Below are 22,945 nucleotides of genomic sequence, written 5' to 3' on the forward strand. Positions count from 1 at the left end.
AATCTTGCACAGTGTCAAACCAACAGCGACTCTCCACATTAACCACCCACATGATTTCTACTTCCAACAGGATGCCAGACCGAGATCTCATATAAACAATGTGACTTGCCCTATGGAAACTGACACAAAATCTACTGAAATGGCCTTATGGCTCAATTTGACCAAGCGGGTTGCAACTATCATCGGTCTCATCAATCAAATTTGAGAAGTGATGATAAGAGTGGACTGATCTGTTTTTAACATTTTCGTTTGTTTGACTGATAGTTCCAATCCGGGACAGCGAATGTTCTCCAGATCTGCTCCAACTCCCTTGGAATACCTTTCTCCTGGTACAGCCAGACTGGTGATACTTCCATCGTCGTCACCTTCACGACGAGTGCGACCAATGCCGGCACTGGCTTTTCTGCTGACTACCGAGTCTTCCAACAGTAGCCCGACCAATGCCCGGAAGGGAAGGAGTGAAGAGAGAAAAGTCCACTTGCTGCTGTCAGAACTTGACATCTTTTCCCTGCCAAGAGGCACAATCCTTAGACACAAAATCTTCGTAGAATTCTCCCTGCTGGTGATATTGAGCATGTCTGTTCCCACGGGGGAAAAAGAAAAGTAATCTTGGTGGCATTCTCCACCCACCAGTGTGTTAATTATTAATGGGTACACGCTCAACCTGTTGCTTGGAAGTTTTGAAGAACATACCCAAATGTCTCTTAATTCTCGGCACTTTTTTTAACCCTTTACTTGTTACATTTTGTAATACATTAGGCTAGATTTTAAAAAAATGTCCACGTAATCTGTTTTTAGAAAATTGGTCTAACTGATATTTAACAGTTTTTAAGTTCACAAACTATATTTTTTAACGATTTTGATGTATACATTTGTTTAAAGCTCAAGACATAAATTGCTCTGTGATAATGTCTGTATATAATTTTGTATGCGTAGTTTGTAACAGCTTGTTCCGCATTTAGCTCAGATGGGGCAACTTTTCCATTTTTGATGAGCTTTCTAAAGTTAAATAAAGGGGAAGTTTTTATTAGTTCATGACAGTGTAGTTCAGAGCAGGTCAAATATTCAAAACTGACATCGAACTGAAACTTAAATATGGCCGCTTTTTTCAAGCGAAAGATTGAGATCAATTTCAAAGTGGAACAGTTACTGCATTTTGTATCAGCAGTTTATGGAAATGTGACAACTTTTCATCTTTACGACTTGATATATTTGCGGCTGATTTCATTTCGATATGCATTGTTCCTAATCATGTTTTATATATTTTGGTATTTTGAATGCTGGAATATGTGTGTAGCATTTTAATCTCATGTGTTAAAGCATTTTACCCAATTTGGTGTTTGCAAGATTCTTAATAGAAAAGAAACTTGAAGATCTTGTTTGGAAAGTTTAGTTATTTACGCTTAAAGCCTTGTCAATGTTTCACCCCTTATTCCACCAAATTTCATGCAATCCTCGGGAAAATATCTGTCCAAGTACAGTTTCAAACCCAGGGATTTCCAAAGAATTGAAACGCAACTGCAACCATTTTGGGGGAAGGAATGCCAACACTTCACTAGTAGTGAAAAGGGGGATGGTGGCTTGTGAATTTTGAAAAACTGGAAACTGCCTGCTGAAATTTTATTTTAAATGGACAGGTGGCCAAATGACATTGTTCTTACTGCTAAAAAGCAAACAATGCCACAATTGGTCACCTGGATTTCACTTGTCTGCACGCCTTCAATGTTAAGGGGCAAAATTTGCCGTGGTATTTGCAGCCGTTGGTTCAGTTAAAGGCATGCTTAAAAAATCAAGGTTTGTCCCATTATAGATGAGATGGGGTTTCTCGTATCTGGCTGCCCATTGTACAGGGCGCTGAAGTTGTATCAACTTGGCCAGACCTTCTAGCTGCTCCAACTTCTGCGCCAAACAAGAAAGCCAATATGGGATGTGGGAAACCGCTCTTAATTTTTTATTATTTCTTGGCAAAAATGACTTTGGACTCTCTTCGAGCAAGCTTTAACCACTTCCTGCCGGGGACTCGGGGATCAAAGATTATATGGGTGGCCGGGGTCTCCGAACTCGGACTAAGGAGACAGGGCCCTGTAACAAAAGACAGTACTCCAAACAAAAGACCAGGCTGCTGGGCATTACCAACATTTTTCACTCTCAAAAGTGGTGATAATCCAGCCTTGTTTTGAAACCGTATACCAGGGTTTGGGGCATTGAGAGCGAGCAGATTACCACCGGGGACAAAAGCACTCCACCACGGCAGCAATGAGCCACACAGCATGGCTGCACGCTAATCTGGCCCCTATTGAAAAGAGGTCAGCAGTGCACTAAGCCAGGTTCGTGAACAAAAGGCAGTTATACAACACCGCACAATCTGGGCTCTGTTTACAAGGCTGCTGGCCTGGCTGAAATGCTCGGGCGTCAATGAAGGTCACCTGTCAACTTAGAGTAGTGCCTAAAGATTACTTGGTGCGGCTATAAATGACCGTTAAATGAAATGATGAATTTTGAAGGATTTTGAAAACGGAAGAATGATAGTCATGCCCGCCTAGCATCATCAACATTGAAAAATGCTCCGGCATGAAGTGCTTAATCCTTATTGCAGGAAATCTTCCTATCTAGCCACTGCCTTGGACCTCGTGGCACAGTCTGTTGGCCGTGACCGATAAGTCTAATTTTCAGAGAAAAGTTGAACTTTTGCACTCAAAAATCAGTCTTTCTTCATCAGATTGACACTTTTTGGTAGGTTTAAAGTCCTATTAATGAAGATGATGCTCCGAGACAGGACAATCCATGGCAACATTGCTATACAGCAAGGCCCATCTTGCTTTTCCAAGATTAAGGCAACTACTTCCTTTACACACTTCATAATCCATGATGAATTTCACAGAGGAGTGTGTACATCCCATGTGGATCATCACTAACATTAAGACTTGCATTTCATTAGTTTCCTTAAAACCTTGTAGTATTATGCAGTGGAGATGCACAACATTATCTAGTTTGCCACTTACAAGATTATTTTCAGGTATAATTTCATGTACATGATGCAGGTGACTTCAGATAAACTTCAACAATAACCCTCGATTTGATTCCTAGTAAAACTTTCTCAAAGTAAATCTGGCGTTGATGATCCAAGGTAGTTCCTCAGGTCGGACACAGTGGAGTGAACAATCTTACAGGGGATGGTCTCCATTCTAAGCCTTGTGTAAGCCGCGTAGCGATGACACCCCCCAAACGAGTAGTAGTAGTCTCCGCCCTTCCTACCCTTTATCCACAGGATGTCCACCGGGGGAACTTTCTGCCTCTGAGCTGGATCCTGGAGGAAGAAAAAAATGTGGAGAAACTGTTGTTTGTTGTCAAATGTCTGGATGAAGGAACTTGATGCAAAGAATACTTAGCTTGGAGATGGAAAGTAACTTTCACGATGCTTCTATTAACCACTTCCTGCCGGGGACTCCGGAATCGGAGACGTATGGCTTATATGCGTGGCCGGGGTCTCCGAACTCGGACAAAGGAAACAGGGCCCTGTAACAAAAGACCGTACTCCGAACAAAAGACCAGGCTGCTGGGCATTACCGGCATTTTTCAGTCTCAAAAGTGGTGATAATCTAGCCTTGTTTTGAAACCGTATACAAGGATTTGGGGCATTTATAGTGAGCGGATTACCACCGGGGACAACAGCGCTCCACCACCGCAGCGATGAGCTGCACAGCTGCACGCTAATCTGGCTCCTATTGAAAAGAGGTCTGCAGTGCACCGAGTTAGGTTCGTAAACAAAAGAAAGTTATATAACACCGCACGATCTGGGCTCTTTTTACAAGGCTGCTGGCCTGGCTGAAATACTTGGGTGTCAATGAAGGTCACCTGTCATTTTAGAGTAGTGCCTAAAGATTACTTCGTGCAGCTATAAACGACCGTTAAATGAAATGATGAATTTTTGAAGGATTTTGAAAAAGGAAAAAATGATAGTCATGCCGGCCCAGCATTATCAACATTGAAAAATGCCACGGCAAGATGTGGTTAATAGGTCACTGAACAAAACCTTCCATGCCAATTTTTTTACCATGTCCATCTGCTGCAACGAAACTTGGGATGTGCCAAAATAACACGATAATTTGAATTAAATGAATAACCTTGAAATAAAAGGATTAGGGACTGTTGTTTCGATTCTTTCTGGTAATGAAACTAAGGATTCTTCCACGATGCACACCGCAAAACCAGTGTAGTTTGCAAGCCTAGTGGCTTAGATGACAGAATATATGGTTTTAGAGAAGGAAAGAAAAGGTTTGAATTGGTATTTGGGGAAGATTTGTGGAAATGGATAAACACAATTTGAGTATTGCTCTGAGTGGGATGTAAACACAGGTGAAGAGTGAGGAAAAGGTCTGCCTCGTTCCCATTCTGCTAGGTCTCCGTGCTGATAACGCCACATTTTGTTAAACATGTTTTCCCCTGGTGCTGAATGGACTGTGGGCCCCCATTGGCTCCACAGGAAATTGCACAAGTAAACAAAGTGTGACGTCATCACGACAGAGGCCTATTTCGCTAGACACTACCCACCTTGATGGTGTCCATCAGTGACTGGACTTTGTCCTCGTCCAGCACTGACGGGAACGGTCGGATTAGATGCTGAATGGGGACCTCGTGGACCTCCTCAATGTGACCGGCGTGGATGCTGGTCACCGTTTTGGGATCCTCAATGGTCCCTGTCTTGCCTGAGCTGTAAGTAGCCATTCCTGCAGAACACTGGGGTGCCTTCAAGAGTATGTGTCTCTGCTTAATCTCCTCAGTGCTCATAAGCATCTGTGCAATGAACAAAAAATGAATGGTTGAGTCCAAGTCATAAAAGACAATGTAACAAGTCCAAGTTGCGTGCCTCCAATTGACAACTCTCACCATTTCAGCACGTAAAGAGAGATAAAGAGAGAGGGGAGGGTTCAAGCGAGCAGGTGACTACATGCTTGTGTCCTCAGGCAAGCTACTTTACCCCTATTGCCAGAACTGTGGGGTTCAACGTGGGAGTGCGGCAGACATCAAACCCCACAGTTCTGGGGGTACATTTGCCTCTCTTCATGCAAGACTTGTACTAGTATTTATGGCTGGGGAGCATTGCATTCTGTGATTGAAATTAGAATCCATATCTTCAGGTTTCATGCCAAAGAAAAGGGAAATAAACATCAGCTCAATGAGCCACTTGGCTCACCATGACTACACATTTTTCAACATGTCACTTACCAATAACAACATCAAATCTAAATATCCCTCAAGGAAAAACAAAGAGTGATAGGCTGCAAGTTACATGTACAACTTGAAAATTACACGTGTTTACCTTCAAGAGTTCAATTCTGTGGGCCAAAGTAAATATTCAACATGAAATATATAGTTCTGATAAAATGATATTTTTGAATATCATGAATACAGGCCTATCCAGTTAAAATTAATTCTGTAAAACATTTTGAACTTAGGCTACCGTCAGGTAATTGCATACAACTTGTAGGCCTAACAAGTTTTACTTTTAAGACAACTGCATATTGTGCTTGCTCTAAAAATTTGAAGGAGAGATTTCCAAGTCTTTACAAAAGTTTTAACACGTTTAATACAGCTAGGCCTATCTGTCATGAACTGTGTGAATTACATAACTTTAGATTTTTCACAACAGGCTAGTAGTATACGTACTTTATAGGCATTCTAGGCCTACTGGCGTTAGGGCCTACTTATTCAAAATTCAAGACAAATACACTAGTTTTCTCACCCCACATTGCCCATAGAATAAGGCCAATCTGAGTAGTTCATGCACACCAACAGATATTGACAACGTCCTTCTTGCGTAACTAAATACTGACATTGTTTTGGCTCATTTCTAAGGACTCCTCGTATCCGTAGCAGACGACGTGGTCCACCATCTTCCTAGTATAGCTGAGTTGAACGAACTTTGAAGTATGGTGGCTTTAACAGGACGTGTCTAATATTCGAATTTAGACACAGCCGGTTACAACAATTGCACCCAAAACAAGTGCTTTCGTGGCCACCACTCCCCTTACGTCACGCAGGCCTAAGCAGGCAGAGGTTGGTTTGTTGTGCAAATGCTGTTGGTGCTCGTCCGAAATTGTTACTGAGAATCAGCCGCCATGGCACTCCGAATGACATTGAACCGAGCTGTTAAGGTAAGTGTGGGATTTCTAGAAATTTACACAGACCAAGAAATCGTCTGAGGTCAGTTTGGGGATCATTGTTTCTCCAATCGGGTAAATTTTCCTGATAGGTTTTGCAAACTTGCTAGAGTGCAGTGTCCAGGCTTCGATATCTTGAGCGTGTAGGACTGTAGCTGTGTAGACATTTCCAACTCAAGTCCATACAGGACCCAACCTGAGGAACCTTTCATATGGGAAATTTTAAAATTTTTATTTCTTTTCTTGAATCTTGAGTTCATTTTTTGTTTGTTTAATGTAAAATCTTTTCAAATGTACTCGATTTTTCTTTACAAAATAAGCCATGAAATGTTTTGAACAAAATGAAACAAAAATCATCTTCTGATCAAAAGAATTGGTTGAAGAGGTCAGAAATAAGATGTTTGCTCCTTTTTCCTTCCCACAGTGCCTTTCTACCATTGTGTAAAATCACCCATACAGTATTTACGATAAGGCTTATAGCACCAGTCATAGAACAGAAAGTGTAAAACCCACAATGTTTTGCACTTTTATTATATTTGTTCGAAGTCTGGCTTTGCTGGCTCACAAGGCTATTACGGTAACTGAGTAGTTTTTACATTTTTATTAAGTCCTTTTTAATTCTTTACTAGGTCTCGGTGGGACCGAGTAAGTTTTGTATCTGAGTTAGCATGAGCATTAGTTGGCATGAATCTGAATGGTCATGGATTTGAGTATAACAGATCCCATGTAGGCCTAACATACCTGAAGACGAGGGGGCCTTCATGTATACATACTTGTACTTTTTAGAATGGCAGAAAGGTTTTGACTTTAATACCCCAACACACCAAAACCAGTCAGGAACAACTAAATCTTGAAAAATAACTGTCTATTTGTGTTAGAATTATGTAAACACTCAGCACAACCTTTAATTTCAGGACTTTAATGGAATGTTCAGGCCACCGGCAGCGAAAAGGGGTAGGGAACAGCAATTTTTTCAATGGGGGAGGGGGCTGGCCTCCCTTTTTGCTGGACCTATAATTAGGTGGGGCTCCATGGGATTGAGCTACATGCATTAGTGGCTGATGCCTAATGGTTTAACAACTTGCCCCCCCTCCCACTTTGAAAATTGTCCTGCCGCCGATGGTTCAGGCGTAATATTAGAGGATGAAAGTTTGCATTTTCCTTGATTTTTTTGGTTTTGCTAAACAGTGATTTCCCTTTGATACAAAAACCTCAACTATGGTTCACATCATCTGAACGTTGTGGGAAGTGACCTAGCCTGATGCTGCTGTGTTACAGGTACAAACAGCTAAACTCCATAACCACATCTGCCTTCACAGTTACCAATTCACTCCTGGGTGGAAGGAGGCAGGTAGGGCTGAAGTGACGGTCACAGTTTGTGACTTCCTGCTGGGATTCGAATCCCAGACCCGGTTATCATGAGTTACCGCGCAGATGCTAACTGCTAGGCCACATGCCCCAACAAGCATCAGCTCTTGGCCACATGCGTTAGTTCTGTGATCAATTCTGATATTGATGACAAACATTGTTCCATACAGGCTGTTGCCAACCAGCTTCCTCGCTCTCAGGCCGTGTTGGCACGGAGCCGGACAACAGCGTCCAGTCCTGAGACGGCTTCAAGACCACCGTCAGCCGGTCTGGCTTTTGGTAGGTGGAGAATGGATATTCAGTCCTAAAAGAAGAGGTGGGAGAAGGGAGAATCTGCCTCCCCGAAGGTTTCCTCTTATTCCGCCACAGTGCGTTCGAGGAAGCCTCAGGTGTTTTCTATGAATAGCTTCATCAGTTTGTGAAGATCGAACACACGATTCTTGCTAAGTAGCCATTTTTCTGAGATACAATTCAGCCAAAAGTGTTACTGGAAGCTTGTCTCATTGATGTTGCTCAGTGCATGTGGGCCGACATGAGCTGTAAACTATGAATGACCTTAATAACAAAACCTGTACTGACGAGAGTTCAAACTTCACAGATATACTCATAATTGACGTCTCAATGGCAAGTGTCAAAAGATGAAGCATGGGACAGCTGAAATCATGGTTGAAGGGGGTACACATGTGCAGATTCCTGCCCGGTTGTCTTTTCTTGCTGGTCTGGGCTCCCAAGGTCATGGAAGATCCCAAAAAATCCTGGAAAAATCTTAAGTTGCCCTGGGATGGTCTCGAAAAAAAGATGGAAAATTGGGGGAAAATTGGGTGTCCTGGAATGAGGCTGTCAGAGGGACAAAAAGAGTAATGGAACAGTCATGGGTTGATTTCCATGATTGCATAGGGCGAATTTTTGGATGTGATAACAATGATAAATTTACATGTTGTAACTTTGTCAGCCTTGAAAGTTGTGGCTGTCTTCCAGTTCATAATACCAAAGAACTTTTTTTCTGCAAAATGGTATTAAATTTCTTGAAAATTGTCATAATTTGCTTCTGGAAAGTCCTGGAAAATTCTGGAAATTTTGTTTTTAGACTGCTGTGGGAACCGTAGCTTTTGGGGAGGTGTTTCAAGTTGGGACGGATAAGCAGCCTGATGATTTTTGTTTCTTTTTCTTTCTTTTTTTTTTTTTTCAATCTTTTTCGCTTGGCAGAACTGAGTGATGAGCAGAAGGAATATCAGGATCTGGCCCGTAAGTTCACCAGGGAAGAGATCATCCCCAAGGCGCCAGAATATGACAAAACTGGAGAGGTACAGTACATGTACAGAGCAGAAGGCTTAATTGCTTCGTGCGTAATCCATCGAGGGTGCTGCATAACTTCAACTTAGGAGGGAGCTGGGCCATGGAGTGCTGATATGAATACATGTACATCAATTGCACAAACATGTTTCTGAAGGTGGTCGTGCTATTCAGTCTCAACAAGCATCAACACACACAAGTAGCGTCAACAACTTGAAAATACCCTCTAAAGATTCAAAAGTGATTTTTATCATATTCAAGAGAATCTGACATTTCACAATGTGTAAGAGAAACTAAATCTGCTTTCGGATTCTCGCAGGAAAATGGAAAAAATTTTTGCAATGTATGGGGGCCACCATCTTTCTTTTCTCATGCCGTCCACACGAAAACAAGATGGTGGCTGGTCAGGCTGCATGAGCAGGCCTGATCAGGCCCGACTTAAATAAATTGTTGCCGCTTTGATAAGACTTGAAGGTTTTCATGGTGAAAGAACTATATGAGTAAAATGATTGCGGTTACACCTTGGATCAATCTCTTTCTTGAGTATGTGTGGTTCTGAGAAGAACCAGGGAATAACTCTACGCTCCGAACAGTGTACTCTGTCCGTCTTCAGGAGACTGAAGACAGACAGAGTACACTGTTCGAAATGTCGAGTTATTCCCCGGTTCTTCTCAGAACCACACATACTCAAGAAAGAGATTGATCCAAGGTGTAACTGCAATCATTTTACTCATATTGTTGCCGCTTTGTTGACGCTTTTTGAAATAGCATGATCCATTAAAGCCTTGACCCTAAGAGCCCTGAATACTACAAAGTACTACTTAGTACTAAAATGTAGTATAAAGTGCTGTCACTTGTATGTTTGTTTTTGGTACCACATAAGCACGCCAGGAGGAGCGTAAGTATATGTGCGTTTGACACAGAGCATGCTGAGTACGCGTAACTAATTTATTCCGGCATGTATGGTCTTTGCGTACACGCAGAATGCATGCAAGAACCCGCTTGTAACCACCTGTCTTTCTTTTCGCCGATTGGGGGTGCACTTCAGCTCAGGGTGGATTGTTCTCTGAAGCCGTAAAATACAATAGATAAGACAATGTACCATACAGTGCTGTGGCACTATGAATGCATGACTTTATTGTTCTCTGTGTGAGTAACAATGGAAGGAACCTAGCCAGAAGTAGTTAGTTGTAGCGCTAGGTCCTTCAGGCTCAGACTACTGCTGAGTATTTTATAGTACTTAGTACTGCAAGCCAAATTTTATGCAGAGCTGTGGGAACCAACAGTTGGGCATGTTCCATTTGCGTGCAGTGCACCAGTGCATGCTTCACTACTCTCTTATCTGAATTAACCTTTGAGTGTATGGGCAATGGATAAACCCATTATGCATAGCTGGCTTCTCTGCATGTGTAGCAGGTGCAGCCCAGTCATTTTGACCTGACCTTTGTGTGATCAGAATACATGCACGGTATGCATGAGCTCATAATGGGGAAACTATCATCACACATACTCCACAATTCCTTTACTGCAAATATAGGCCAGGCGATGGCACACGTCATCATGGTTTTCATGAAGAGACAAAGTAGCCCAAAGTCAAGTTTTTTTTTTTCAAATTTCTGGGTTTTTTGGGCAAAATCAGTTAGGCTATGTGATGCTTACAACTTGATGTAATCATTTTTTTAACCAAATCTACTGAAATCATAATGATCTCTGTGGGGCAAAAGTCAAATAAATCACATTTTTGTTGTCATGAAGGGACAAATTTGTCTTCCATATATGTAATGTGGGGGAAACATCATTCTGTATTTTTCACGAAGAGACAAATTTGACTCCTGGAAATGTATGCAAATGTGACAATTTTGTACCTGGCATGTGCTATATGGCAAAACCGTGGACTGTGTGTGCTGTTTTCACGAAGAGGCAAACAGTCACTTGAAGTTTAGAGTTTTCACGAACAGACAAATATGTTTGTTTACAAAATAAACAATTGTCAATTAACAATGAAGTCTATTAATTGACTTCTATAATTTCCAAAGTCAAAGATATGCTTTATACTGGGAAAACGCTGGGAAGCTTTTGAAAAAGAAACTAACTTCAAATGCGATTTTCTCAAAACTAGGTTTTACTCTCCAGTGAGAAGTTTGTCTCTTCCTGAAAATTGTGACGTGGACTGAACTGGACCACCCTGCATGGGCGCATGTAGATCACAGCTGCGGTTACCAGCAGCCACCTGCAGTGCAATACACAGCCGGCAGATAGAACTTTAATGTTTCTGATTGACATGTAGCCCTGTCGTATCAATTTAGGTTTTTGAGCACTTCTGTAGTTTTATTGTTTTTATTGTGCATAAGTGGAGGATATGTCAGGACATAGGGACAGTTCTCTGACAAAGATATCTGAGGAGTCAGGTTGATTATCCACATCGTCAATGACGCAATTTGCTTGTTTAATGAAGCATCCTTGGGGGTGTGGAATGGTAAGTATCATTTTTACATGTCCACTGTGGTTTATTTCTATAGTTGACCTTTTACTAGTGTCGATGGAAAGATCCTTCATAAGAGAATCTGGTGACTCAACCATGTATGAACGGCACAAAGAGGCCGTTAATGTACTGAGTTATGGGTTTTGCTTTCTTTTGTCCTTCACAGTATCCTTGGGACATCATCAGGAAGGCGTTTGATGTGGGATTGATGAATGCGCACATTCCAGCATCCGTTGGTGAGTTGTAGATTGCAAATTTCTCAGAAAAGATGTTTTAGAGCATGTGAAAAATGGACAAAACGTAAACTTCTTGGCTTAATGTTGGTATTTTTGGAACAGGGCGAAAACTGGAACGGGCATCTGAATTTCTAATCCATGTCTCTGTTTTCACATGATGACTGATCATGTTGTCATGTGATGAATGTTCAGCTTATCACATGATTACTGTTTAACTAAGAAAGGTTAAATCATTTTAGAAGAAAAACTATTTTTTGTGGTAATTTGGTAATATTTGACTTTTTGTTTTTGAGGAATGTACATTTAGTATTTATTTTTCAGCATCACCTTATTTTTCCCCTATAAATTCCAACTTGTACTTTTTGTGGTCCTGTGGCCCAGTGGCTAGGGTGTGTAACTCTCCAAACATACCAATCCAGCAGCTAGCTACATGTTGTGACCTTGGGCAAGTCACTTTACCCCCAACCTCGACTCCATGGGCTGCGTGCACATTCCTTCACTAGCCCGAGGTTGTGTAGAATTCGAAAGTGATGCTGACTGGCTATTCATAAATGTAAAGTCAATCGCATGCATATTTTAAAAGCTACACGCTCGCGCCCCGTATTCTCTTGCAGGTCATGCACACGTAAAACTGCGTCGTGCGTAAACACTCTGACTAAAGGCCCAAATTTAAATATCCCAAATAGGATATTTAAATTATACAATACCAGATGTTAGATCGTGCAAGGCATGGTAGGAACCAACATGGCGCAGAAAGTTCATACCCATGGGAACGAGGTTGCTGCGCTCCCTCTTGCCTCTCTCCACCCAGGAGTATTAATGGTATAGTCTGCCACTTGTCATTTGTGTATTATGTTCCTATGAGGGAACCAAATTACTCAAACTCTAAAAAAAGGTGCTGAAGAAGAAACCTGAGGAAATTTCAGCCCAGCGTTTGAGAAGAAGAATGTTCTCAGAGTTTGATTTTGCTAAAGTCATGTTTTCAATTGCACCTGAATTCAGCATCAGGGACAATTCTCATGTTTAGTCGAATCTATGTGATGTCATGCACTGAACCAAGAAATTATAGTATTGTTAAACTATGTGCACGTATGTGTTGTGTCAGCACTTGAACGCACTTCTAATTGCAGTTTTCTAAAAATGCAGTTTAGATGCATCGTTGGCAATGGCCTTTGTTCATTTGTCCTTGCAAAATGACGGCTTGCCAGAAAGAATAATTCCACATGTAGTTTGGTCCCATAACTATCTCTAAACCAACTGTGCTTTTCAACGATAAATTTGTCAGTTACTTTGTGGATTAAACTGCAAATGATGGACTATAATTTTAAATGGACACCTGTGAGGGCAGAAATGGGCAATTCCATCATTTGTAACATTAAGTTTCTATGCAACTTCAAGTTTCAGTTGATAAATAAATCAACTTGTGGTAGAAACAAGAACAGTTTATTTGTTTAATTATATTTGTAGTCTTCAAGTGTTAAGCATAATAAAGAAACTTTGTTTTAGCTTCACTGATCAATTAGCCACAAGCGTGAGAAATGACATGGCATAGCATGGCTTTTTACCTTCGGTGCATTTAAATAAGGCTCTGTGTTGCTTTCTTTAGCTTTTTATACAAACTGTGTCGCAGTTGGTCTGAGCCCATTCCATCCAGGCATAAATTGAAAGTTAGAAAAAAGTACCCTTGTGTAGTGCAATTTAAAGCTGTTACGGACACTACATGTATAGAAAGATACATATAAAGAAAAGTAATGTTAAGAATTATTTTATTACTTATAAATGTCCAGATGGTATTGCCATGACATCCCCTCAGATTCATTCAGTTGAGGTGTACTCCTAACTACATGTCGCAATAGTGGAGACAAAATTGTAAAAATCAGTCTGGAACTTTGGCAGTCATGTCACAGGCGGTGTGGTGTTGTCCAGGTAGTTCTCGGGTTTTATTGTTGCATTATGCATCTGATATTGTAGCATGGAAGTGTGCACTACCAGGGACCTTAGCTGGCATTAGGCATGGTTATGGGCCAGATGAACAGGGGTAAAAATGAAGTGCCATGCCTTAAGCACCATGACTGATGGATATGCAGGCTCTCTAAATATGCCCATTATTGTTATTACATTTAGGACCACCCATACAAAATGCATTAACCTGAAGAAAAACCAAACTTAAACCAATCAATCATGGCAACTTATGTTTATTTTTAATGCGTCACCTTAGTATCTTGGTTAAAGAGCTACTGGTATATGACTACATTTGCATGATTTGAAATGTCAACAGTCATATATTTAGTATGTCCTCCTTTATTTCTGATTACTTAGACTGGCTTTTTTTTACCCATGGGCCTTACAGATAAAATGTCATTCAACACCTGCCTTTGTAAAAAAATTCATTCAAATGGGTTTATAGCACTACACTGATGTTAGGCACCACTGGTAAAAGCATGTTAACAACTTCCTGTCGGGGCATTTATCAATGTTGATGATGCTGGGGCGGGATATTTATCATTTTGTTTTGTTTTCAAAATTCTTAAAAATTCCTATCTTCATTTACTGGACACTTACAAACATGTGAAGGCATGTCTGGTGTCCACTCTTGCCAGACAGACAAACTCTATTGACGCCTGAGTATTTCAGCCAGGCCTGCAGCCTTGTAAAAAGAGCTCAGATTGTGCGGTGTTACGTAATATTCTTTTGTTCACGAACCTGGCACTGCTGACCTCTTTTCAATAGGGGCCAGATTAGTGTAGAGCAATGCTGTGTGGCTCATCGCTGCAGTGGTGGAGTGCTTTTGTCCGCAGTGGTAATCCGCTCGCTCTAAATGTCCCAAACCGTGGTATACTGTTTCAAAACAAGGCTGGATTATCTCCACTTTTGAGAATGAAAAAATGTTGGTGAAGCCCAGCAGCCTGGTCTTTTCTTCCAAGTACGGTCTTTTGTTACAAGGCCCTGTTCCCTTTGTCCGAGTTTAGAGATTCCGGCCACGCATATAAAGCATACGTGTCCCCGGCAGGAAGTGGTTAAGTGATCATTCAATAAGACAATGTACATTGTAATGCAGGCCCAGTGACAGAAACACCACTAAAATTCCAGGTGGTCTTAAAGTTTTGCAAATGACTGTATTTATATTATGAAACTCTGGTTGTGGATCACTTGTATTGAGATCCTTCGTTGATGGCTTGCATGAGATTCAAGGCATTTCTTTGTGTTGTTGCCTCAGGTGGTCTTGGGATGGGTATTCTGGATTCTTGCATCATCGCCGAGGAGTTTGCCTACGGCTGCACAGGCATACAGACTGCCACCGAGGCCAACTCGTTAGGGGTGAGATTTCTAACTTTAAAGCTGCCCTAATCCTGAGATTCATTGGAATTAGATCGATCTGATTCAATCAACAGAAGTGGCTCAGTAGGCAGACTTGCTTGTTACGTCATTAGTTTGGATCAACATTTGTTCCAGTCATTTTCAATGAATGACGGGTTTAATATTGATCAGGCATGTGACTTTTCCTTGGATCAGCTGATTTCCTCATTTTTAATTCACACTCATGCCATGGAAAATTGAAAACGCCGTACAAAGTCTTGTAAAGATCAGAATTTCCTTGGTTTCTGGTCAAAGTCCAAGTTGCATGCCTGATCGATTTTTCTTAACACCCCTCCCCCTCTGGCAAAGCTGAAGGGGCGTACTGTGTTTGCCTTGTCCTTCCATGTGGGTCAGGCTGTCTGTGTAGGTCAGGCTGTCTGTGTGGGTCAGGCTGTCTGTGTGGGTCAGGCTGTCTGTGTGGGTCAGGCTGTCTGTGTGGGTCAGGCTGTCTGTGTGGGTCAGGCTATCTGTGTGGGTCAGGCTGTCTGTGTAGGTCAGGCTGTCTGTGTAGGTCAGGCTGTCTGTGTGGGTCAGGCTGTCTGTGTGGGTCAGGCTGTCTGTGTGGGTCAGGCTATCTGTGTGGGTCAGGCTATCTGTGTGGGTCAGGCTGTCTGTGTGGGTCAGGCTGTCTGTGTGAGTCAGGCTGTCTGTGTGGGTCAGGCTGTCTGTGTGGGTCAGGCTGTCTGTGTGGGTCAGGCTATCTGTGTGGGTCAGGCTATCTGTGTGGGTCAGGCTGTCTGTGTGGGTCAGGCTATCTGTGTGGGTCAGGCTGTCTGTGTGGGTCAGGCTATCTGTGTGGGTCAGGCTATCTGTGTGGGTCAGGCTATCTGTGTGGGTCAGGCTGTCTGTGTGGGTCAGGCTATCTGTGTGGGTCAGGCTATCTGTGTGGGTCAGGCTGTCTGTGTGGGTCAGGCTATCTGTGTGGGTCAGGCTGTCTGTGTGGGTCAGGCTATCTGTGTGGGTCAGGCTGTCTGTCAGCATCTGTCCAACCATCGGTATTCCCTCTCTAACTCAAGAACAACTTGGCACATCAACATCAAAGCCACTAGGGTTTTAAGCAGTAAATGGTTTTCCCAATGGAGACCTTTGTTGTTTCAATAATTGTGACCAGGTACATCAAAATCAGGAATGAGTCACAAATTGACTTTTTGAGATATGTGCATGGTCAGAAAGCGAATTTCATAAGCTTTCAAGTGGGGCATATTGCAAGTGTGTTGATGGTAACCTTTCAAACATACACTTCCAAAATACGTGGAAATCGCCACGTTGATTTTTTCCACATTTACCCACATCCCCACTTTACTCGGCCATTATGTAAAATGGCCTCAGCAACTTTTTTACGATGTACTGGGTTACAATTAGAAGTCATAGGTTTAGGCATGGGTTTGGCAGGGCAGTTTTCTTCGTTAACTCACCATTTTGTTTTATTGATTTTGTAAATTATGCAGCAAATGCCAGTAATCATTGCTGGAAACCCAGAACAACAGAAGAAGTACCTTGGTCGGATGTTGGAAGAACCACTCATGTGTGTAAGTATGCCATACAATTTATCTTCAGATACCTATCCAGAAATGAAACCTCCTAAGCTTTCTTTCGACATCTTGCAGGGCCTTGTCATTTTGCACAGTTGGTGACGACTTTCAATTTGCCACCTTTGATGTTTGCCCGTCTGCGAGAAACAGTTTAACCCCCCCAAAAAGTGTGGCAGATTGCAACCGTCTTAACGTTTTTCACCTTAAACTTCAAATGATTCTATCAAACAAAACTATATGTCTGATTGAGTTCAAACTTCACATTTGTAGTGATAAGGAGTGCCTTTACATGCATGCAAAGTTGAAAGAAAAATCAAGCAAGGCACAGCGGACTCTACCAAGCTCATATTTTTCTTTTTGCGCATGGGACCAATAGAGGGAATTTTAAAATGGAAATAAAAAAATTTCAACTGAATGTGCACAAAGCTAAAGCATCTTTTCCTTGAGAGCCTGATCATGGGGCTTTTGCACAGTAATGTCTACAGGTTTACTGCTAAGGGAAAGTCTATTTAGTACGTACACGTACATGTAGAAATCCATAGAAATCCATACGTAAACAGAGCTGCAGAATTGCTTTTAGTAAATTGAAATGAAATTTCTACTCATTCTCTTATTTCTACCCACCGGAACCAACTTTTACAATTTGAAATTTAGATCCTTTCACCCCTACCATGTGGATCTGACCATTACCAGCACCACTAATCTGATATTGAAGTCCAAAGGCAATAAAGAACACATATGCCTGTGGGGAAGGGGGAGCGGAACCACAGCAACATGCCTTGGGCACAAAGGGAGAAGAAAGGTCTAAGAAACTCAGTGTAAAGTTAGGGTTACAGTTGTACATCAAGCTCATAAGTGCCGTGGTATTGTGAACAAAAGTCAAACCTCTATGTTTCCTTTTTTGGGGGGGGTTTCTCTCTTGCCAGGCCTACTGCGTAACAGAACCCGGCGCGGGGTCGGACGTGGCCGGGATCAGAACCCGGGCCGATAAGAAAGGCGATGAATACATCCTAAACGGCAGCAAGATGTGGATCACCAACGGGGGGCATGCCAACTGGTACTTCGTCCTGGCGCGCACTGACCCGGACCCCAAGGCCCCGGCCTCCAAGGCGTTCACAGGGTTCATCGTGGAGCGTGACTGGCCGGGAGTGAGTTCAGGCCGGAAGGTGGGTATACATGACCTTCCAAATAACAGAAGGTTGTTGTATGCAGATGGTTGCGTACAGAGTTGAGCTTTTCATTTCGAGTTTGTAAAACAAGATTGGCGCACATTTATGGTACCATATTTTCAGACAAAAAGCATGTGATTATACACCAGATAGTTTGTGGAAAAAGTGGGCCCCAAAATGCCCACTATAGAGTACCAAAGTGAATACATGTGCATCACACACACAATTACGTGTGTAGAGAGGCGTTAGCGCAAGAACCAGAGTGTGAACCAAGTGGCGTGCTCCTTTCATTTGCACTACACTTCCTGGTTCAAAATGACGTCATAGTCTATTAATTATGCAGGGTTCTGAATTATGTGGTATTAAAAAAATATTTTCCATGCTATTAGAATAGATGAAAGATTGGTTATTCTCAATTAATAAATGTGCTACACAAAGTTCTGTCGCAACACAAATCTGTTGTTTGATGAATATGAAATTAATGAACTAAAACAAGATAGCCTTGAATGAATCCTCATACATGTGGCTTATCATGTTTCAAACCACACTCTTGCAGAACACATTGTTATGGAAGATCTATGTCAAGAAAGTCAGGTCTTAATCTGCCAAATTATAGAAGGTACCAGCAAAATTGTCAGAAGTTTTTGATCTGTATGAAGTTGAAGTTCATCTGAATGGTCGTAGTTTAGTTAAAAATCCGTCTATCTGAAATGAGATGTTGTGCTTACTTAAATGGAATTACATGAATCACTTTTTTCGTAAGGATGTGCACAAAAAGAAATAAGGTTGAAATTTGAATGCAACACCAAAGTTGTGTTTTGAATCCTACACAGTGTATTTGTGCAGTTGTTAACCCCTTCACGGGGGGATTATTTTGACCCTGACTGCTGGGCTGTGGTATGCCCTGAATGGAGGGCTTTGTCCATCAGCAGGGCCCCTTTGAACCAGCAGCTGCATGGTGAATAGACTGTATGTGTGGTATGCACTAATCCTCACACAATGGTACGGTAGTAGCAGTCATCCGTAGCGAAGGGGTTAATTTACCTTATTGCGGTTTTTCCTGGATAGGAGTGGAACATGGGCCAGAGGGCGTCAGACACCCGCGGCATCACCTTTGAGGACGTCAGAATCCCTAAGGAGAATGTTCTGCTGGGAGAAGGAATGGGCTTCAAGATTGCCATGGGTGCCTTTGACAAGACCAGGCCTCCGGTGAGTATACCTGCTACTTCTGCCGTATATATGTACATAACCCTAAACCTAATCCTAACCCTATCCCTTAATATCAACTTGACCCAACTCTTTGATAAGACAAGGAGTAAAGTATACCAGCTAATTCTTATGTATTTATAACCCTAACCCTAAACCCAAGTCTGAAACCAATGCCTACCCCTAACTTTAATCCTAACCCAAGACAGAGCCCAAGGTTGGTACACCAGCTACCAGACTAAAAACCATTACTAAAAACTATAAGTTTAAACCCACCTCAATGAAAACCTCAAGCCTTTCCCTCTAACAATCCTAGACCTCCAGTCAGCTACCTTTCTGGTATGTGCTCAACCTTTGCTTAATCATTGGTGACCTTTTTGTCTGCAAGGAAACGGCCATAAAATGACCAAACCAACAGTTGCATTCAGTGGTTTTCAACATGCTGGCAGGTTAATATTTTTTGAGACCCGTACCTCACTTGGAGGGTAATCATGTAGTTGGCGTTATTAATTAAGTAACCCTCATTGCATTGTTACCACCCTCACATGCAGTCTGTATGGACTAGTTTAGCCTAAGCCATTTCCTTTGTTTGGTTTTCTAGGTAGCTGCAGGGGCCACTGGACTGGCGCAGAGGGCCTTGGACGAAGCCACCAAGTACTCCATGGAGAGAAAGACGTTTGGCAAATACATCTGCGAGGTAAGTCTTGAGCCATGTGGCCTTGTCCGGCCGGTTGCTTATCTCCAGTTTCCTTGGCAAGAAACAACTAAGAGCATGTCTTTTGCGTCGATAGGATGCCAGTCTAGTGCTGGTTGTATGCTCAGTCACATTCCTGGAAGAAGTACGGGTAAAGTGGCTTGCTCAAGGACACATCCTTGGGCTAGTAGCTTTATTTGAAACCCCCACCCCTGATCTTGCATCACAATCTTGAAGCTCTAAACCACACTGCCTCATCTCTGAGGCGCATTGCTGAAGTTTAGTTCTACCCAAGGGCTCTGGATTCATAGAAGTAGGCCTCCAACTTGAAAGAGCCGTGCTTGATAGTTGTTCATCTCTCCATTCACACATACAAGGTCTCATGAGACTTGGTTAGCGTTTCATTAGTATTTGAATGTGGTTGGTGTGCAACAGGCTTCTATTATATCTCAGAAGCGATGGAACTTAACAAAATGAGTCACAAGCTGCTAGAGCCACTCTCCACCTTCCACAGAATCTTGCCCAGTGTAAATCAATGAGACCTTTGCAGTATTTTCCACCCACATAATGTCCTTTTACGTCAGGATGCCAGATTGAGTGAAACATCAAATTAAAGAGCTCACTTTTCTCTTCCTTGTACAAACTTATACTAAGTCACTGAAACAATGACTCATAGACTCACTGTGTGGGATCTGGTCTGTATTTTGTCGCGATGTGCATCCCTACGTCCTCTGAAATGAACAGAATGACCCACATGTTTCTGCGTTGCCCCTTCATTCTCTCTCTCGTGGTCCAGCACCAAGCCGTGTCCTTCATCCTGGCCGACATGGCCATTGGTGTGGAATCTGCCCGTCTCATGACCCACCGAGCGGCGTGGGAGATTGACCAGGGCCGGCGCAACACCTACTTTGCCTCAATCGCCAAGGCGCTGGCTGCTGACGTTGCCAACAAGTGCGCCACAGACGCCGTGCAGATCTTTGGTGGCAACGGCTTCAACAGTGATTACCCAGTGGAGAAGCTGATGAGAGATGCCAAGATCTACCAGGTACGATCCAGTGGTCTCTTACAGTGCAGCAGTACTCAGACTCACACTCATACTCACATTTGTACTCAAACAGTTTTCATACTCGTACTTATGAGGTATTCAAACTTGAGTACGTTTTTGTACTCATAAAGTACTTGTACTCATGTTGAAGTGTTCAACTTCTGTGAATGCAGAGGATGATGACTGACATCACAAATTTAACTGGTATTGGCTTTCATGTTACATGTAAGTGTGAGCCAGCCTGGAGGTTGTTTCCATCAAATCTTTGATATTGCCAACAATTCAGCACTAGGTTTTTCCCTTGAATGCGGTAATGTTAGAAACCTGTGTGCATTTGGTGCCTTGTGCTTGCCAGTGAACTTCAGACACTTAGACTCTTGGGGCCTGAATGCAGCTAGGTGTCTCAGTTTATGTCTATATCTCTCTTTTCCTGTTCCCCCCCCAGATCTATGAGGGAACAGCGCAGATCCAGCGCGTGATCATTTCACGAGAGATGCTCACTAAGGCAAAACAGATGGCTTGGTAGATGGACATCTTGAAGCATAGGACTCACAACACTGCGTATTGAAGGTCCAAAAAACTTTCTGTGTATACATCATGCGAAATTTCTAGGGCGTGTACATGTATATACAGTAAGCCACAGGCAGCAAACTGGTTTTGATCGATTGTTTCTATGTGAAAGTCACTGGTGAAATTAAAGTTGGTTTTTTTTCTCGAGATGTCATGCTCTTAAAAATTTTGTTTAATAGTGTTTATATCTTTCTCACATTGTGTTTTTGGATAAATACTGCACTGGCTGGTTTGTTGTTGAAAGTCAAGATTAATTAAAATAGAAAGCTTCAATGCGTCTCTCAAGAATGAACGTAGGCTCGCTCTCGTACATGTATGTGATGTCAAAATGGAGGGCATCATAGGCAAATTAATAATGTGCTTTACAATGCAATTTGAATTCCAATTCAATTCAATTCAGGCAATCAGATAAAAAGTGGAAAGGTAGAGTAGTTAATCCCTCTCTTTGGCTCTTTTGTTACAGAATTATATGCAATACTCAGGGGTATTTAATATTCTGATGATCAGATAAAAAGTGGAGAAGTTGAGGGGTTTCAGAGCAAGGCAAGAAGTGTTGATTGAATCTATTTGTGTTCCACCTGCAGAACTGGGCACCCTAGGTGCTCTTCAATCAAAAAATGTTACTGTTAATGCTGCAGACGTCCCTCCCTACCCGAATAGGGTGCACCCTAAAAACACTGCGCAACTTTTTTAGTGGTTGGGCCCCCAAAAAGCTTCATTGTGCTCAGGGTCGAAACAGCAGGGTTCCCGTATTTCCAGAAAACCAAATTCTGTGATTTTACCCCGATCAATTTTGCAGAATTCCTGGATAACCATCTTGACATATTCCAACTCAAGAAAACACAGCAAATCATCTTGTGGATACGCCATTTAGTCATGAAAAAAAATAAAACATGACTTGTTACTTTTTCTTTTGGGTCAATCTAATTCCCTGACTTTTCCTTGACCGGAAGAAAGGGAAACTCATTTTCTCTGTTTTCCCTGATTGCAAGGATGGTTTGGAACCCTCAACTGGGATTTAAAATGGGTGTACAGTTTATTTGAATTTTGCGTACCAAATATATGTATTGTAGTTGGATTAATTTCTACATTATCTTTCATTCAGATATTTAAAACCAGTTCAAATGGGAGATAACGTAATGTGTGCATTAGAGTGACATGAGATCTGTGCTTCGTCAGCCAGTTAAGTATTTGAATAGCAAGATCGTTAACTCTATCAGTCCTCAATCCTTCCCCTGTTGGAGGACTGAGGACTGTTAAGGTTAAGGGAGCAAAGCACACACCCGATTCTGCGTAGGGCCGCGCCGATACGGTATACCTTGCATGCACATCCAGATGGTCTGATCATGGACAGGTGCAGTTGGAATGTCGAACTGGTTCATTCGAAGCACATGTAAAGCTATTGTTGTGGTCATAACTGTCTTTTTATTCAAAAATTATGGAATAATAAATAAGTCGGACTCAATTGTTGTCTGACTCTGTGTGCAGTTATGGTCCGAGAAGCAGCGTGTGGTGTAAACGGCAAATGAAGATGACTATAGCCTTATGTAAACCAAATTAGAATCAAAAAAGATATTAGACTACACACTTATTAAAACTAAATTGGAAAAAAGTTCCAAGACTATTGCCTTGTAAAAACTGAATTTGAATCAGAAAAGGTTGGAAGACTATTGCGTTGTAAAAACTGAACTTGAATCAGAAAAGGTTGGAAGACTATTGCCTTGTGAAAACTGAATTTGAATCAGAAAAGTTGCAAGATTATAGCCTTTTGAAAACTTATTTAGAAACAGAAAGAGTTGCAAGACTATAGCCTTGGGAAAACTGAATAGAAT

At 42.0% G+C, this 22,945-nt stretch overlaps 3 protein-coding genes across 3 annotated transcripts in view; 2 read left to right on the plus strand and 1 right to left on the minus strand.

The window, feature by feature from the left end:
* The window catches only part of LOC110975757 (uncharacterized), a 53,629-nt gene extending 52,257 nt beyond the window's left edge, over positions 1-1,372 (plus strand). Inside the window, exon 58 of the mRNA XM_022228513.2 lies at positions 265-1,372. Within this exon, the coding sequence (XP_022084205.2) occupies positions 265-432 (168 nt within the window). The 3' untranslated portion in view covers positions 433-1,372. The remainder of the gene's footprint in view (positions 1-264) is intronic.
* A 551-nt stretch (positions 1,373-1,923) lies between these two features.
* Positions 1,924-5,923, minus strand: srxn1 (sulfiredoxin 1). The gene is made up of 3 exons (XM_022228551.2): positions 5,744-5,923; positions 4,552-4,794; positions 1,924-3,307 (listed from the first exon to the last, which is right to left on the minus strand). The coding sequence occupies exons 1-3, from the start codon at positions 5,834-5,836 to the stop codon at positions 3,098-3,100; spliced, it is 546 nt and encodes a 181-aa protein (XP_022084243.2). The 5' UTR covers positions 5,837-5,923; the 3' UTR covers positions 1,924-3,097.
* An 82-nt stretch (positions 5,924-6,005) lies between these two features.
* Positions 6,006-22,578, plus strand: LOC110975775 (medium-chain specific acyl-CoA dehydrogenase, mitochondrial-like). The gene is made up of 11 exons (XM_022228550.2): positions 6,006-6,155; positions 7,700-7,808; positions 8,736-8,833; positions 11,471-11,540; positions 14,758-14,858; positions 16,346-16,426; positions 17,356-17,595; positions 18,667-18,807; positions 19,406-19,501; positions 20,295-20,543; positions 20,989-22,578. The coding sequence occupies exons 1-11, from the start codon at positions 6,120-6,122 to the stop codon at positions 21,067-21,069; spliced, it is 1,302 nt and encodes a 433-aa protein (XP_022084242.2). The 5' UTR covers positions 6,006-6,119; the 3' UTR covers positions 21,070-22,578.
* The last annotated feature ends 367 nt before the right edge of the window (positions 22,579-22,945 follow it).

The sequence above is a fragment of the Acanthaster planci genome, linkage group LG11, assembly GCF_054643075.1.
Source record: "Acanthaster planci isolate LZ-2023a linkage group LG11, COTS_SCS, whole genome shotgun sequence".
In the NCBI taxonomy this organism is placed as follows: Eukaryota; Metazoa; Echinodermata; class Asteroidea; order Valvatida; family Acanthasteridae; genus Acanthaster; species Acanthaster planci.

What these genes read in the sequence shown, in the direction of transcription:
- srxn1 (XM_022228551.2), bottom strand. Translation starts at nt 5,836, where the DNA reads ATGTCAGTATTTAGTTACGCAAGAAGGACGTTGTCAATATCTGTTGGT. An exon ending in TATTCTATGGGCAATGTGGG is followed by an intron (nt 4,795 to 5,743) that starts GTGAGAAAACTA and finishes TTCATTGCACAG; the next exon opens with ATGCTTATGAGCACTGAGGA. An exon ending in CACTGATGGACACCATCAAG is followed by an intron (nt 3,308 to 4,551) that starts GTGGGTAGTGTC and finishes TTCTTCCTCCAG; the next exon opens with GATCCAGCTCAGAGGCAGAA.
- LOC110975775 (XM_022228550.2), top strand. Translation starts at nt 6,120, where the DNA reads ATGGCACTCCGAATGACATTGAACCGAGCTGTTAAG. An exon ending in GAGTGAGTTCAGGCCGGAAG is followed by an intron (nt 17,596 to 18,666) that starts GTGGGTATACAT and finishes TTTCCTGGATAG; the next exon opens with GAGTGGAACATGGGCCAGAG. An exon ending in GAGATGCCAAGATCTACCAG is followed by an intron (nt 20,544 to 20,988) that starts GTACGATCCAGT and finishes TTCCCCCCCCAG; the next exon opens with ATCTATGAGGGAACAGCGCA.